Here is a 14,114-nt window from a genome sequence, read left to right on the forward strand (position 1 = left end):
TGTGTAAGGCCCACTTAATTTAAAACAAGTTTCAGGATTAAAATCTAATAAGTGAACCTTCAAGGTATTTCTCCCCCATCTTATTTTATTCCAGGGAAAAGGGAAATAAAGACATTAAGCAGGTTCCCAGGAAGCACAACCTTGATCTTACCTCCGAGCCTTGTGATTTTAAGCTAAATCTCCATGTCCAGTTATTTAAAGTATTTTCATTAAAGACTTAATAACTAATTTCACAGGAAAGACGATTTTTAAAGAGGCAGGTAAGCCTTTTTTAAAAATACTGTAGATATCCTATGCCTCCTTTTTCAATTACAGCATGTTTGTAATAGTTCAAAAAGCCATCAATGTCTCAGAACTACCAATAAATTCTAGGCACTTCTCCAAACACAGGACGTCTTCAAATTCCTTTGCAGCTAATTCTTGTTGCCCTAAATGCTGTTTCTTCTGATTTTTAATATATGAAGAGCTTAATGAGTTCTAATACAAACGTCAAAGACTCCATGGATTCAGCTGAGATGCTCCAAGTGCCTCAACAGCCTCTGCTGCTCTTCCAGAGGAAGTTAATCCATTAAAACCTTTAATAAATGCACAGTATTAGTCTCAGAGAACTGACTAAACCTGCAAGATTTTCATGGCATTTCCTGGAAGACAAATTCTCAAAAATAGTGAGCAAAAACCTTAAGCTTAAGTCTTCATTCTTCAATATTCTGACTTTCCATACTGCATCACTAGGTAACAAATAAAAAATGGTTCTCTGCTAACCCTTCAAAACCCCCTCGATTACGTAATTTTTTTTCCAGATTATTAAAACCTGACAGTGATTAAATTGCAATGTCTAAAGGTTACCTGCTTTAAAAGTTAAACCTTGGAAAAGTAAAGCTGATTTTATTTTGATGAATACTGGCCCTTTGACTGTCAACAGAAGTCACACTACAGTTTTAATATTTTAGGAACAAAGAAGCATTCCTTTGAAAATTATTACCAATTGTGCTTAATGGACAAAAAAGACACATATAAATTCTATCCAAGATCAGAAAAGTTCTTTGACAACACTAATAGCTAACTAATACTGGCACACGTCTATAAAGCAGAGTATTTCTTTTTGGTTTACAACGAACAATCCCCTAAGCAAAACTGAAAACATGACATATGTAGTCAGAGAAAGATTTCCAAGAAAGACTAAATAAAGACTTTGTTTCAAAATGTTTCTGTTTTCATTCAGGAAGCTGTCAAAAATGTCCAACCTGAGCAAAAGAATGAAACACTGTATCAGGAATTTATCATAACCAGTATCAGTTCAAAGTCAGGAGCCTACATTAAGACGGAAGTAGAATTTGGCTTGTGGACTGGATAACCAATATGCAAGACATGCAAGAAACTGGGGGGAACAAACAGCTATAGTTACAAACCTAGATATTACGTAAAAGCAGGATAAGGTTAGGCGAGATGAAAAATACCTGAAGACCTTCTTCACACACCCTTCTAAAAAGCGTTAAAAAGAGCAACTAGGAAGAATAAGATATACTTACAAAAAGCAGAGGCATTATTAAGAAACTTCTAAACAGGCAGATAGGTAGTAGTAGCTGTTTTCATTTAACATACAAAATGTGCATTAAAACATAAAAGTACCTTTTCAAATTTCCTAGGTTCTTTTTATCATACCATTGTTTTCTCAATAACTAAGGACTCTCAAAAATATTTAATTTTTTTTTTTAATTTTCAAATACAAAAGATTAATTATGAGAACTTCTACTTCTACTTACTTTGGATCTGGCGGTCCATCTGACAGGGGCTTCATAGAGAGTTTACACAGTGACCTGAATACAAGGAAGGCATCCTTTTGTAAAATGTGCGAAAACTTAGCACCAGGGGTAGGTCCTGAAGAATTTCCAGATTCCTAAAGAAGTTAACATATTTCAGTATTCCATTTTGCATTAGCAGGGTGTGTAGGGAAATCCCCACCTCCTAGCAACAAGAAGTTAACATATTATACAAATATAACCAATTCACTATAGCTTTAGGACAGACTACACTAAACTAAAGCAAAATACTCTGCAGTCCAGTTAAAATGAATAAACTCATTAATATAAACTGCCATTTCAGTAAAAAGTTAAAGACTGTCATTAAATAAGGTAGGTCAAGTTTAAGTAAGGTAACTTGCACTGAATTCCCTTCAGTCATTTTAAGTAGATATCTAGTTTTAAAAAAACCCATTTTAATAAAATACCAGTGGTTACATATTTGTGTCAAGATGCACTTGGTAAAATTTCATGCTAAAATTATCACTTTTACTGATAAGGTCTTGCAAATCTGTATTGTTATTCCTTATATAAGCAAGGTGTTGAATGTTTCTCTTCTATCTGTATGGCATACGTGACTGTAGCTTTTTAAGCTTAAAATCTATTATTCTCAACTCTAATTACTCAGTACACTTTGATAGCAGACACCCTCTGTCAGTTGATAGCACATACATGCAGATATCTGATACAACAGAAGCATATTTTCACATCTTTTTTGTTAATGAAAACCGAATCCTCTTAGATATGAAATTTTTTATCTGAAATTATTGCAGCAAGGCCACCCTATATGCCTGACATCTGTATTTAGCATATGCTGGATAAAAAAGGCATTGCATGCAAAATTTACTTACAAAATAATTTAAATAGTGCCTTAAAATAGAATAACACTGAGAACGATGTGATAGTCATTCAAGTAACTTTTTTTATGGAATTACATTAAACACTTTCTGCACAAGTATTAGGCAACACTTAAAGCATAGTACTTTTTTCAGTATTTCCCAATTTGTAACTGCGCGTACCTGAGTATCGTTGGAAGAGACAGATAGTCTGTCATCAGGTAAAGATGGTGTGTAAGCAACAGAAATTGGAGTCCCTGGAATTCCATTTGCCTGAATGTTTTCACTGTCACTGCCATCCTCTAATGTTACAATTGTGCCATCACCACCAGCACTTTCAGCAGTCCCTTCCAAATCTATCAGTAAAGACGTAAAAACAAATGTAACATAAGAATCCAAATCAAACAAAACTTTTAAATCTAACATAAAACAATCATAAGCGAAATATCATAAGGAGGAGCTTAAGTAATTATTTATGTGGCATTATATAGCTAAAAAAAAAATTCCAAATACTCTTAATTACCACTAATGAAAACTACAATTAAAAAAATAACTTATTACTTTACATCACCAGGTTCAACATTCTACCAAGTTTCTAAGAAGTACTAGGCGAAGAAAAAGTCACTGATTTGATATAAACTTTCCAACAAACTGAGAAATGTAGTGCTACATTGCCACTACAGTGACAGGCCCATCTATAAAGAGTTTATGTAGAAATGAAACAGAAAAAAGCAAGAAATAACATCTCAGATTTTAAAAAGACCATTAGTCTCCAACATAGACAGCGTAAATTAATATATGAAAGCTTGTCCACTTTACTGTTAAGTAATGCATAGCTAAGGTCAGACAACTGAAAACCTTTTCTTTAGCATAAGTGTTATTAAGTTTACTTAAATATTCAAAAATGTTGAAATAATTCGTAATGTCAAGATTCAGACTACAATACTATTGACTAGACAGATATTAATATAATACCTCCAACTACTATGTTCACCATTTCCTGCACAATACTTTCTACAATTTCTTGTGCCTTCTCTTCACACTCATTGCTTTCACTATCATATGCTCCTCCATCACCTTTAGAAAGATCTTTAAAAAGAAAAACAAACACAAATATTAATGAGAAATTCAGCAATTAAGGAGACATTTTATTTGCATTTAATATTCAAAAATTCAATTACAAATCTACTGATAGGTGAGTATACGTTTAAAAAAAGCCATGTTTGGATGCTTTGAAAATAGTGTTTGCAGAACATAAGCATTCCTCTGTTTAACCTGTAAATGGTAATTAATCCACAGGCCTATGACAACAAAGACATCAATTTTGTATTTTCATGTACATTAAACACTGAAAACTTAGTGGTTTTGAGATGTTGTTCTGAAAAACTTCCAGAATACCACGCATGTGCAAAGAGGAATCTTTGCTACAGTGACTACAACTGAGTGTGGGCCTAAGGGATACTCATGATGAAGCCTAACAGTAGTAACAAGGACAACAGGCATTTTGCACTCGTCAACTATTTGAAAATACATGCCTGACTCCAGATTTAAGAGAGGGGGAGAAAAGAGACAGTCCTCAAGCCTTTCTTTTTACAGACCTTTTCCCTCCCTCCATGAAACAGAAATACACACTGATTACTTTCTGCTGCTGTGGCTTGGTCGGCTTCTGTCTGTTCATTTTCAGCACTAGAAATATCAGATCCATTTTCAGCCTCTGTATCTTCTTGAAGGTTCTTGTCCACGTCATTTGTGCTGTGGTCAAGCTCTCTCTCCTGTTCTTTGGACAGTGGATCAGTCTGTGTTGGAATATGTTGCAACTGAGGTGACTCAGGCTCATGATGGCTTACTGGAGACTGCTGTAGATGGTGTTGTTGTCTGTGTCTTTCCTTTTCCATCTGTTTGGCTTCCTGAAGCTACAAAAACATTGCAATCATACAAGAATTTCACTATCAAAACAAAACAATGAGCTGTATATACATTATTTTATAAACATGCTTACACTCTCATAGAGCTATTAACAGTATAAGAAAACACATCCTTTCTACTATTACAAATTATTTTAATATCACAGGATAAACCTTTGCAAAAGGGCTGCTTCCCAGGAATGTACACTACACTTAACCATACCTTCACTGTGGAAGAGAGATGACTAAACTACATGTAATACAGAACCAAGAGTTGCCTGCCTGCCCTATAAGGAAGTTCAGACAGAAGATGGAGAAACATCACGGCATTTGGTATCAAGGGCAAGACTGAAAAAAAAAAAGGAACTAACTAAACATCTAGGGGGAAAAAAAACCAACAAAAATGGGGGTTAGCAAAATGGACACCTTAAACTTCCAGAGGGCAGACTTTGGACTGTTCAGAAGGCTAGTTGGTAAAGTCCCAAGGGAAATAGCCCTTAAGGGCAAGGGAGCCCACGAGGGCTAGGTGCTCTTCAAGAAAGAAATCCTGGCAGCGCAGGAGCAAACTGTCCCCATGTGCTAGGAAATCAGCCATCAGGGAAAAAAAACCAGCTTGGTTGAGCAGGGAAATATGGAGAGGCATCAAAATGAAGAGGAATGTCTAGGAACTTTGGAAGAAGGGACAGGCATCTTGGGTGGACTACAGGGAGGAAGTGAGATCATGCAGAGGAAAAATCAAGAGGGCTAAAGCCCAACTAGACCTTAGACCGGCCAATTCGGCGAAAGATAATAAAAAATCTTTCTATAAATACATCAGTAGTAAAAGGAGGACCAGGAACAATATCCAGTCTTTACTGGATGCAAAGAGAGCTACTGTGACAAAGGATGAGGACAAGGCTGAGGCACTTAATGCCTTCTTTGGCTCAGTCTTTAATAGTAAGGAAAGTTGTTCCCTGTGTGTACATCCCCAGGAGCTAGAGGAAGGGGTCAGAGACTTGCTTGGCTAATTAGAAATTCACAAGTCTATAGGGCCGGATGGGTGTGCTTGCCAAACCCCTTTCTGTCATCTTCCAGCAGTCCTGGCTGACTGGGGAAGTTCCACTGGACTGGAGGCTGGCTGATGTTATATCCATTTACAAGAAGGGTCAGAGGGAGGATCCAGGAAACTACAGAGCTGTCAGTCTGACCTCAGTGCCGGAGAAAGCCATGGAATAGGCAATCCTGAGTGCTATCATACAGCACATGCAAGAGAACCAGGTGATCAGGTCCAGCCAACATGGGTTCATGAAAGGCAGGTTCTGCCAAACTAACCTGATCATCTTCTATGACAAGTCTGACCTGCTTACTGGATGAGGGAAAGGCCGTGGATGTAGTCTTCTTGGACTTCAGTAAAGCCTTTGACACAGTTTCTCACAGCATTCTGCTTAGGAAACTGTCAGTCTCTGGCCTGGACAGGTTAACGATCTCCTGGGTGGAAAACTGGTTGGATGGCCGGGCCCAGAGAGTGGTGGGAAATGGTGTGAAATCCAGCTGGAGGCCAATGACAAGTGGGGTTCCCCAGGGCTCAGTGCTGGGTCCAGCCCTGTTCAATGTCTTTATCAATGACCTGGATGAAGGCATTGAGTGCACCCTTGGCAAGTTTGCAGACGACACTAAGCTGGGTGGAAGTGTGGATCTGCTCGAGGGTAGGGAGGCTCTGCAAAGGGATCTGAACAGGCTGGACCGCTGGGCAGAATCCAATGGCATGAGGTTTAACAAGGCCAAATGCCGGGTCCTGCACTTGGGGCACAACAATCCTGTGCAGTGCTACAGACTAGGAGAAATCTGGCTAGAAAGCTGCCTGGAGGAGAGGGACCTGGGGGTGTTGGTTGACAGCCGACTAAACACAAGAAGAATGTTGAGGCTCTGGAGCGGGTCCAGAGAAGAGAAACAAAGCTGGTGAAAGGGCTGGGGAACAAGTCTTACAAGGAGCAGCTGAGGGAGCTGTGGTTGTTTAGCCTTGAGAAGGGGAGGCTGAGGGGAGACCTTATTGCTCTCTACAACTACCTGAAAGGAGGTTGTAGAGAGGAGGGTGCTGGCCTCTTCTCCCAAGTGTCAGGGGGCAGGACAAGAGGGAATGGCCTCAAGCTGCACCAGGTGAGGTTCAGACTAGATATCAGAAAGAAATTTTTCACAGAAAGGGTTACTGGGCACTGGAACAAGCTGGCTGGGGAGGTGGTTGAGTCACTATCCCTGGAGGTATTTAAAAGACGGGTGGATAAGGTGCTCAGGGACATGGTTTAGCGGCAGATAGGAATGGTTGGACTCAATGATCCTGGAGGTATTTTCCAACCTGGTGATTCTATGATTCTATGATGACAGAAATCGTCATACTTAAAACTATAAGTCAAAAGCTGCTTTAGTATCATAGGTCCTTGATCTGGAATTCCCACAAAGGAAAGAATTTCTGTACCTTGTCTAACAGATAAAAACAACAGTCATTAAAGTTAAACCAAAGATTAAAGTCAAATCAAAGCACGATGTCATTTGAAGTGATGCTCTAAGGACTGGCTTTCTATCCCTGCAGAGCCTAGTGTGAACCAAAACTTTTGTAGCTTTTTATACCGTTATTTTGGCTACTATGATATCAGCCCTTTTCCACTTAAAACTTTCTATGCTGCATCTTTTGGGGTGCTACAGATATCTGAGTATACACTCTCTTTGAATCATGACTCAAATATTTCCTTCCATCGTTTGTTAACTATCACATTAAAATAACTGCCCTGAGTGTGCAAAACAAGCAGAACTGCTTATCAACTTGCATAAACACTGGACTTGTAGTCTGGCAAAAATTAAGACTTCCACTGTATTATAATAATAATCATCCTACTCCTCCTCATCTTCTTCTATATTACATTGCTTAGAAGGACAGTAACTGCACAGATTTATCAAAACACTCAGGTACTGCATGACTTGCTTTTGTCATCATAAATACGTTGTCTTACAAATCTTTGACTGTGATGGTACCATGTACAAATATGCAGTTGCTTCTGAAAGAAAAGTAAGTAAGTAAGTACTACATAGTCTTAGAGGAAACTCAAGAGTTTGTAATAACAGAGAAGAATTACTTCTAGAAGTAGCCAGAAATTCAACAGTTTCTGAAATCTGGGCATCTGCTTTTTTGTTTGGGGTTTAGGTGTTTGGGTTCTCTTTCTTTATAGGAAATAGGACGATTACTTTAACTTCCTGATCTTAGCAGCAGTAGAAGACACACGGCATTTGCTGGAGTCCCTGCTGACAACTCATAATAGCAGTTTCGGTGACTTGTAAGCATCTGTTGGTGACTACTACACATTAAAATGTCAAAAAATGTAAGTAATTACATCACTGGGAAGGTTTTTGGTTTGGTTTTGGGGGAGGGTATTTTGTTTGTTTGATTTCAATCATGGATTTCTTCTTTAGCGCTAATCATCATCACAACAACACTAGAGCATTTCAGTAACACTCCTGTGCTTCATATGCGCACTGTTACACAGGTAGTGTGGCACATCTCGGCAGCCCAACAATAGAAATGGAATTTGAATACACCCATTCAATACAGAGGACTGGTACAAGAAGTTTAAAACCCACACACCACTCCCATGCCCCAAAATACATTTCACACCTATTTCAGAGGGCAAACCACAAACAGAACAATGTAAAATACGAGACTATGTTTTTTTTTCGAAAGTACCTAAGTTATGAAAGCAAAAAAGCTTTAATAATAATGACAAAACAAACCTCTCAAGCTGGGTACCTTTAAGAGCTAGTTTTTATATAAAGATAACGAGATACTCACTGCTTGATTTTCCATCCGTGCAAAAATGACATTCAGCATTTGTGTTAGAGTGGCCTTGGCTGTGGTTTGATTTATGAGATTTTTGCTTGCTAGATAGATATTGTAACATGTTCTTACAGCCTGTAACACTGTTCCTTCGTGGATTTCTATGTGTTGAGATGTTACTGCTGTGAGTAAAGCCTAAATAAAAAAACACACCAGTCAAAACTTTTTTTGTTGATTAGATAGTTTGCAATGAATAAATATCAAAGTCGGATTACTTTTAAAATATAACTACGTACATACATACATACATAAAGCTGCAGTTAATAACTAAGTTTTGGCATGTACTCTTGTAGCCGTATTAGAACATCATATGAACCAGTTATATTAAATTAAGAGTGCTTTTAATTAACCTATCTAGGAAATACACATTTCACAGGATAGAACAGCAAGTGGTAACCAATGGAGTTTTCAAACAGGTAGTTAATAAAAGCATCACAGAATTTTCTAGACACAAAATATGGACAGAATACCTGCTAAAATATAGGAAAATAATCAAATAGTCCAAAAGTTGTTTTACAAATAAATGCAAATGTGAAGAACAAAGATGGAGTATGAGATTAGGTAGTTAAAGTGGGAGAACTATCCTTTCTAAACACTTTTCTTGGGCAAATGCTAGAATGCTGTGTTGCTCTCTCTGTAGAAATTCACTCCTTCCTTTCCATTTGAGCTGGTACTTGCTTCTCTTTTTTACAAAAATTATGCAAATAAGCCTACAAAAGATCAGGTAACACAGAAGGTAAGGAACACATCACTTCTATGGGAGTCAGGGGCAGGCTGGATTTGAGAGCAGAAACAGAGGCAGATGAAACCTGAGGACAGGGTGTAAAGTCACTGTTGGAGGTCTGTGATGAGAGTGGAAGAAAAAGGGAAGAGCTCGGTCCACAACACAACAAACATGTTTATACTGATCACGGTACCCCAGCAGAAAAAAAAATAAAGAGAATTTTATACATTAAAGACTTAGAGTTAATGATTTAATGGGATATTTAGGGAAAGTAAAAAAGAACTGGAAGCACGGAAAGCTCATACTTTTGTAAGCTTACCACAGTTACAACAAAAGTTATAAAGTAAGTGTTGTGTAATCATGCCTCCTTTCTCTTAGTGACATTGTCAGCACCTCTGTCCACACATGACAAATGGACAAAGAATATCCATTGCTTACTCGAGAATTTTAAAAATCACCCTACAGCTTGACAGGAAAAAGAAAATCAAAGACCTACCTTACTGAGCTGCTGCTGAAGAGATTTGAATTCTACTCCTAGATAAGCAATCAGATCAATGTCTACTCTTATCCTACCCATGGTGCCCCAGTTCTCTCATCAGTGGACACAGGAAGGTACATATATGCATGACTGTACTTACATTTCTTAGTGGAGAGTTTACATTATCACCTGTGTGACGACTGAACAGCATCACAAACTACAATCTACAAAGTGCTGCTGCCTAAATGCCCACTACAAGTCTTTTTCATCAAAAATCAAAGGAAAAAAAATTTCAACCCCTCCTCCCTCCAACTGAAGAGAAGAAATCACAGGGGGTAGGCACACTGTAGACAACGGCTTTGTTAAAATAACCTAGAGTCTCGAAGCACTATCCCTGTTCTTTTTTTCCCAAAAAAAATCAGTTTACACATCATTGGGCTTATAAAAACCAAGCGCAGAGTTGAAATTCATACCATTACTGCTAATTCTTACCCTCTCTGTGCAAAGATTCAATATCCGTTGGTTGGATGGTTGTATTCAGAGTAGTGGTCAACAGTCAATAGCCAGATGGAGATCTGTGACAAGTGGTGTCCCTCAGGGGTCTGTACTGGGACCAGTGCTGTTTAATATCTTCACCAATGATACAGACCACGAGACTGAGTGCACCATCAGCAAGTTTGCAGATAAAACTAAGGAGAGTAGTGCTGCTGTTGCACTGGAAGGATGTCATCCAGAGGGACCTTTACGAGCTCAAGAAGCAGGCCTGTATGAACCTCATGAGGTTCAACAAGGCCAAGTGCAAGGTCCTGCACCTGGGCCACAGCAACACCCAGTTTCAATATAAACTAGGGGATGAAGGGACTGAGAGCAGTCCGGCTGAAAAGGACTTGGGGGTGCTGGTGGACGTGCAGCCGGCATGGTGCACTTGCATCCCAGCCATATCCTGGGCTGCACCAGAAGAAGCACAGCCTGCAGGTCTATGGAGGTGATTCTGACCCTGTACTCCATTCTGGTGAGACCACACCTGGGGTACTCCATCCAGCTCTGGACCCCTCAGCATAAGACAGACATGGACCTGCCAGAGCGGGTCCAGAGGAGGCCCACAATAATGATCCCAGGGCTGAAGCACTTTACCTGCAAGGACAGGCTGAGAAAGTTGGGTGTGTTCAGCCAGGAAAAGAGATGGTTCTGAGAAGATCTTATTGCAGCCTTTCAGTTCTACAAAGGGGGCCCGCAAAAATGATGGGGCCAAACTTTTTGCAGGACCTTTTGCAATATGATAAAAGGTAATAGTTTTAAACCAAGAGAGAGAAGATTCAGACTAGATACAAGGAAGAAATTTTTTATCATGAGGGTAGTGAGATACTGGAACCAGAGAGGTGGGGTAGATGCCCCATCCCTGGAAACATTCAAGGTCAGGTTGGACAGGGCTGTAAACAACCCAATCTAGTTGATGACATCCCTGCTTACTGCAGGGAGATTGGATTACATGACCTTTAGAGGTCCCTTCCAATCCAAACCATTCTATGATTCTATTCTATTCTCTGTATCAACGTGTTTGCTACCAAAACCTGTTTAGACTTTTAAACTATTCACCCCCTGTCCTTCCCCTATCCCCTCATACAAACACCTTCTACACTAGCCTGTGCACACAATTCTGCATGTCGTATTTGCACTTATCTTTCAGTGAGTATTGTAGTGTTCCACCTCCATCTTACTGCCAGGACTTCCTGAGGGTTTATGAGACTTGCAGGTACTGAGTTAAAACACACGGAACCCTTTTAATTAGAGCTGCTCATCTCTTCTCATCAGGCAACAACATCCCCTATAACACGATACACTCACACTTCAAAATTTATCCTCGAAGCTACTCATTTCGATCATGGCTTTGTGGACTTCTCCAGCTCCTCCTGACACATTTCAGGAGCAAACATGATCTCCCTGAAGGCAGGTAGCTTCCAGGAATTAGATTCTGCCCTCTTTAATCTGGCTGAAAAGGCTGCACACATGTACGTATTTTAGTATTCTACTTATTCAAGTTCTGTGTGTCTTAAAGTCCTAAAAGGCCAAAACAGAAAGCTCCCTTAATCCTTCACTAACAATTCTGTAACAGAATTAAGCTTGTGCTAGTTTAAAAAGAAGAAAATCAGTAACTCTTGGAAACAAGCCAAACAAGCATAGCCCAGGCATAAACAGACAACTATTTTTTCCAAAGCATTGCTGTTTGGGCCCAATACAGTAAGTATGTAGATTTAGTAAAGATTTCTTTCACCCAATTTCAAACACTGAGATAAATTGTTGTATTGTAAGTGTGTGTAAAAACCACGTATCATTTCTCATTTGGAAGATAAGGTCTCTTGCTGCCCAGCATTCAAGACACTAATGAAAAGATGCAGGGAGGCAGGTTTGTTCTAGCTAGATAATTCATAAAATTTACTCCTTTGTGTCATTTTCATCCCCTTGTTAAATGTGGGTGATTAAGAATTTGATATCTGAAAGTCCAGTTTTATTTCTGTCATGGTTTAGCCCTGGTACAACTTGACTGGCAGCTAAATGCAAGCAGTTGTGATCCTAATCCCACCCCATCCAGAGAAAGGGGTAAGGGAAACGAGAGAAAGAGACTTGTGGTTGGGAACCAAAAGAGCTTTAATGAAATAATTATAATAATAATATAGAAAATTGTTGTGCCCCCCTCAAATGACTTCATCACCACTGATGCTACAGAGAAGGCACAGGGAGAGATCTCAGGCTGGACTGTGTGGCAGGAGGTTCCTAGACACAGGAATGGGATTCAGGAACACACGGATCTGGAATCAGGGTCAAAAAGACAGACAAGGTCTGTATTGGATGCTGGCCATCAAAGAAGAGAGCTTGACTCTTGTGATCCCTCAGTTTTATATATGGAATGGCGCACACGGTTGGTCAGTTTTGGATCACCTGTCCTGTCTGCTCCTTCTTGCATGTGTGACCCTTCCACTTACAGCATTCTGCCAACTTGAGGATGGCCTTGGTTTCTATAGGAATAAGTGTAAGCGACAGCCTTTCTGCATGTTACCACTTCTGGAGAAACAGTTCTGAAAAATATGCAGTTAACTTTCAGAAAAATGAAGTTACTTAAATGAGGCGTAGCTGAAAAATTAGAAAACTTTAGCTCAAACCAGAACATCTCCCATCTCAGTTCAGTAAAATCTCGTCAGTTTTCTTCCCAACTTTTAATAACAGGAGATAATACCTGCTAGCAGAAAAAGGTGACAAGGCTACAGATGGATTACGCGTTCTTTTGTTTTAATTGGCTTAACAGCCTGAATTTCATGAGTTTCTTCATACGCCTGTAATGACTGCTAGAGCTTAGCTCTTTTCACAATGCTGGATAAGGGTGTGTGGAGGCAATGAAATGTTTACGCACACAGAAACATAACCCCTTAAGATATTAAAGCAAATGCACTGAATAACTAAATCTTCTATGCAGACTGAGAAATCGATCTTTCCAGCAGGCTCTCTCCTTGCAGATATCTAACTATTAAAGAGTTCAATTTGACTACAGAAGCTGCTTCTTTGGGTTTCTTTCTCAGACACTACAGATAATGAACCCTAATGACTACTACACATCTGTAAATTGATAAGCATTTTTAACTTGAATCTTCTGCTAATATCTTTCATATTCCTTCCAATTTCAATCCATCATCAGGCTATTAGTCGTGCTTACTTCATGTCTCAATGATATTTCTCTTCCTCTATTATCACAATCTAGCAGGAATATGAGAACAAACATGAGACAGGAATCACTGTACAATTGCTTTCTGACAACATCCTTCCCCCTTGGTACCTTTCATTTAGGGCTCAGTTTGACTGCACGCTCTAAATCAAGTCACCTCATTCTGTATCATAAAAGAGTACATCATTACTGTGACTAGCATGATAACTAATCCTAAGAAACCACAGGTTACCATCATCAGCAGCAGACCTGTTCCTCAGAAAGCATCGCCAACTCTGATGTTAGAAAACTAATCCTTCCCTTTCTCACTTTATCAGTTTTTGTCAGATTACTCCCCAGCTGCACTCTGTGGTCAAACAGCTACTAGGTCCAATGCAAGGAGGAAAAGAGGAGAGACAGATGAGTAGGAGAGAATTGCTTCAGCACCAGTCCCCGGTTAAGCAGGATTACACAAAATCTCAAACTGCTACACAGCAACGTATGACCTTGAGAGGCAGAACAAAAACAGCTCTGCCTTCGTCCCAGCAAATAAACACTTACTGCTTACTTTGCAACAGGTCTAGGCCACGAAGTCACCTGTGTTATTTTAATGACAATACATTAATACAGTTTGAACCAAAGCAGAGCAAAAATCCCAAACCCACAGCTGTTTTTCTGGTGTTTGGTTTTGGTTTTCTGTTTGTTTGAAAAGTGATTTTAGTTGATTCAGAATATTAAATGCATGCCAGGAAAAGGGATGAGGTAGGACAACATCTGGGAGCAAAGCTTGTATAGAAAAACACCCCTCTGCAGAGAT

General features: G+C 39.3%; 1 protein-coding gene across 1 annotated transcript in view; it reads right to left on the reverse strand.

The window, feature by feature from the left end:
- Positions 1-14,114, reverse strand: part of ARFGEF1 (ARF guanine nucleotide exchange factor 1) — a 102,447-nt gene that overhangs the window by 45,248 nt on the left and 43,085 nt on the right. Inside the window, exons 5-9 of the mRNA XM_069854205.1 lie at positions 8,357-8,536; positions 4,275-4,548; positions 3,611-3,724; positions 2,819-2,991; positions 1,764-1,897 (exon numbers count right to left, since the gene is read on the reverse strand). Of these exons, the coding sequence (XP_069710306.1) occupies positions 1,764-1,897; positions 2,819-2,991; positions 3,611-3,724; positions 4,275-4,548; positions 8,357-8,536 (875 nt within the window). The remainder of the gene's footprint in view (positions 1-1,763; positions 1,898-2,818; positions 2,992-3,610; positions 3,725-4,274; positions 4,549-8,356; positions 8,537-14,114) is intronic.

The sequence above is a fragment of the Phaenicophaeus curvirostris genome, chromosome 3 (assembly GCF_032191515.1).
Source record: "Phaenicophaeus curvirostris isolate KB17595 chromosome 3, BPBGC_Pcur_1.0, whole genome shotgun sequence".
Lineage (NCBI taxonomy): Eukaryota > Metazoa > Chordata > Aves > Cuculiformes > Cuculidae > Phaenicophaeus > Phaenicophaeus curvirostris.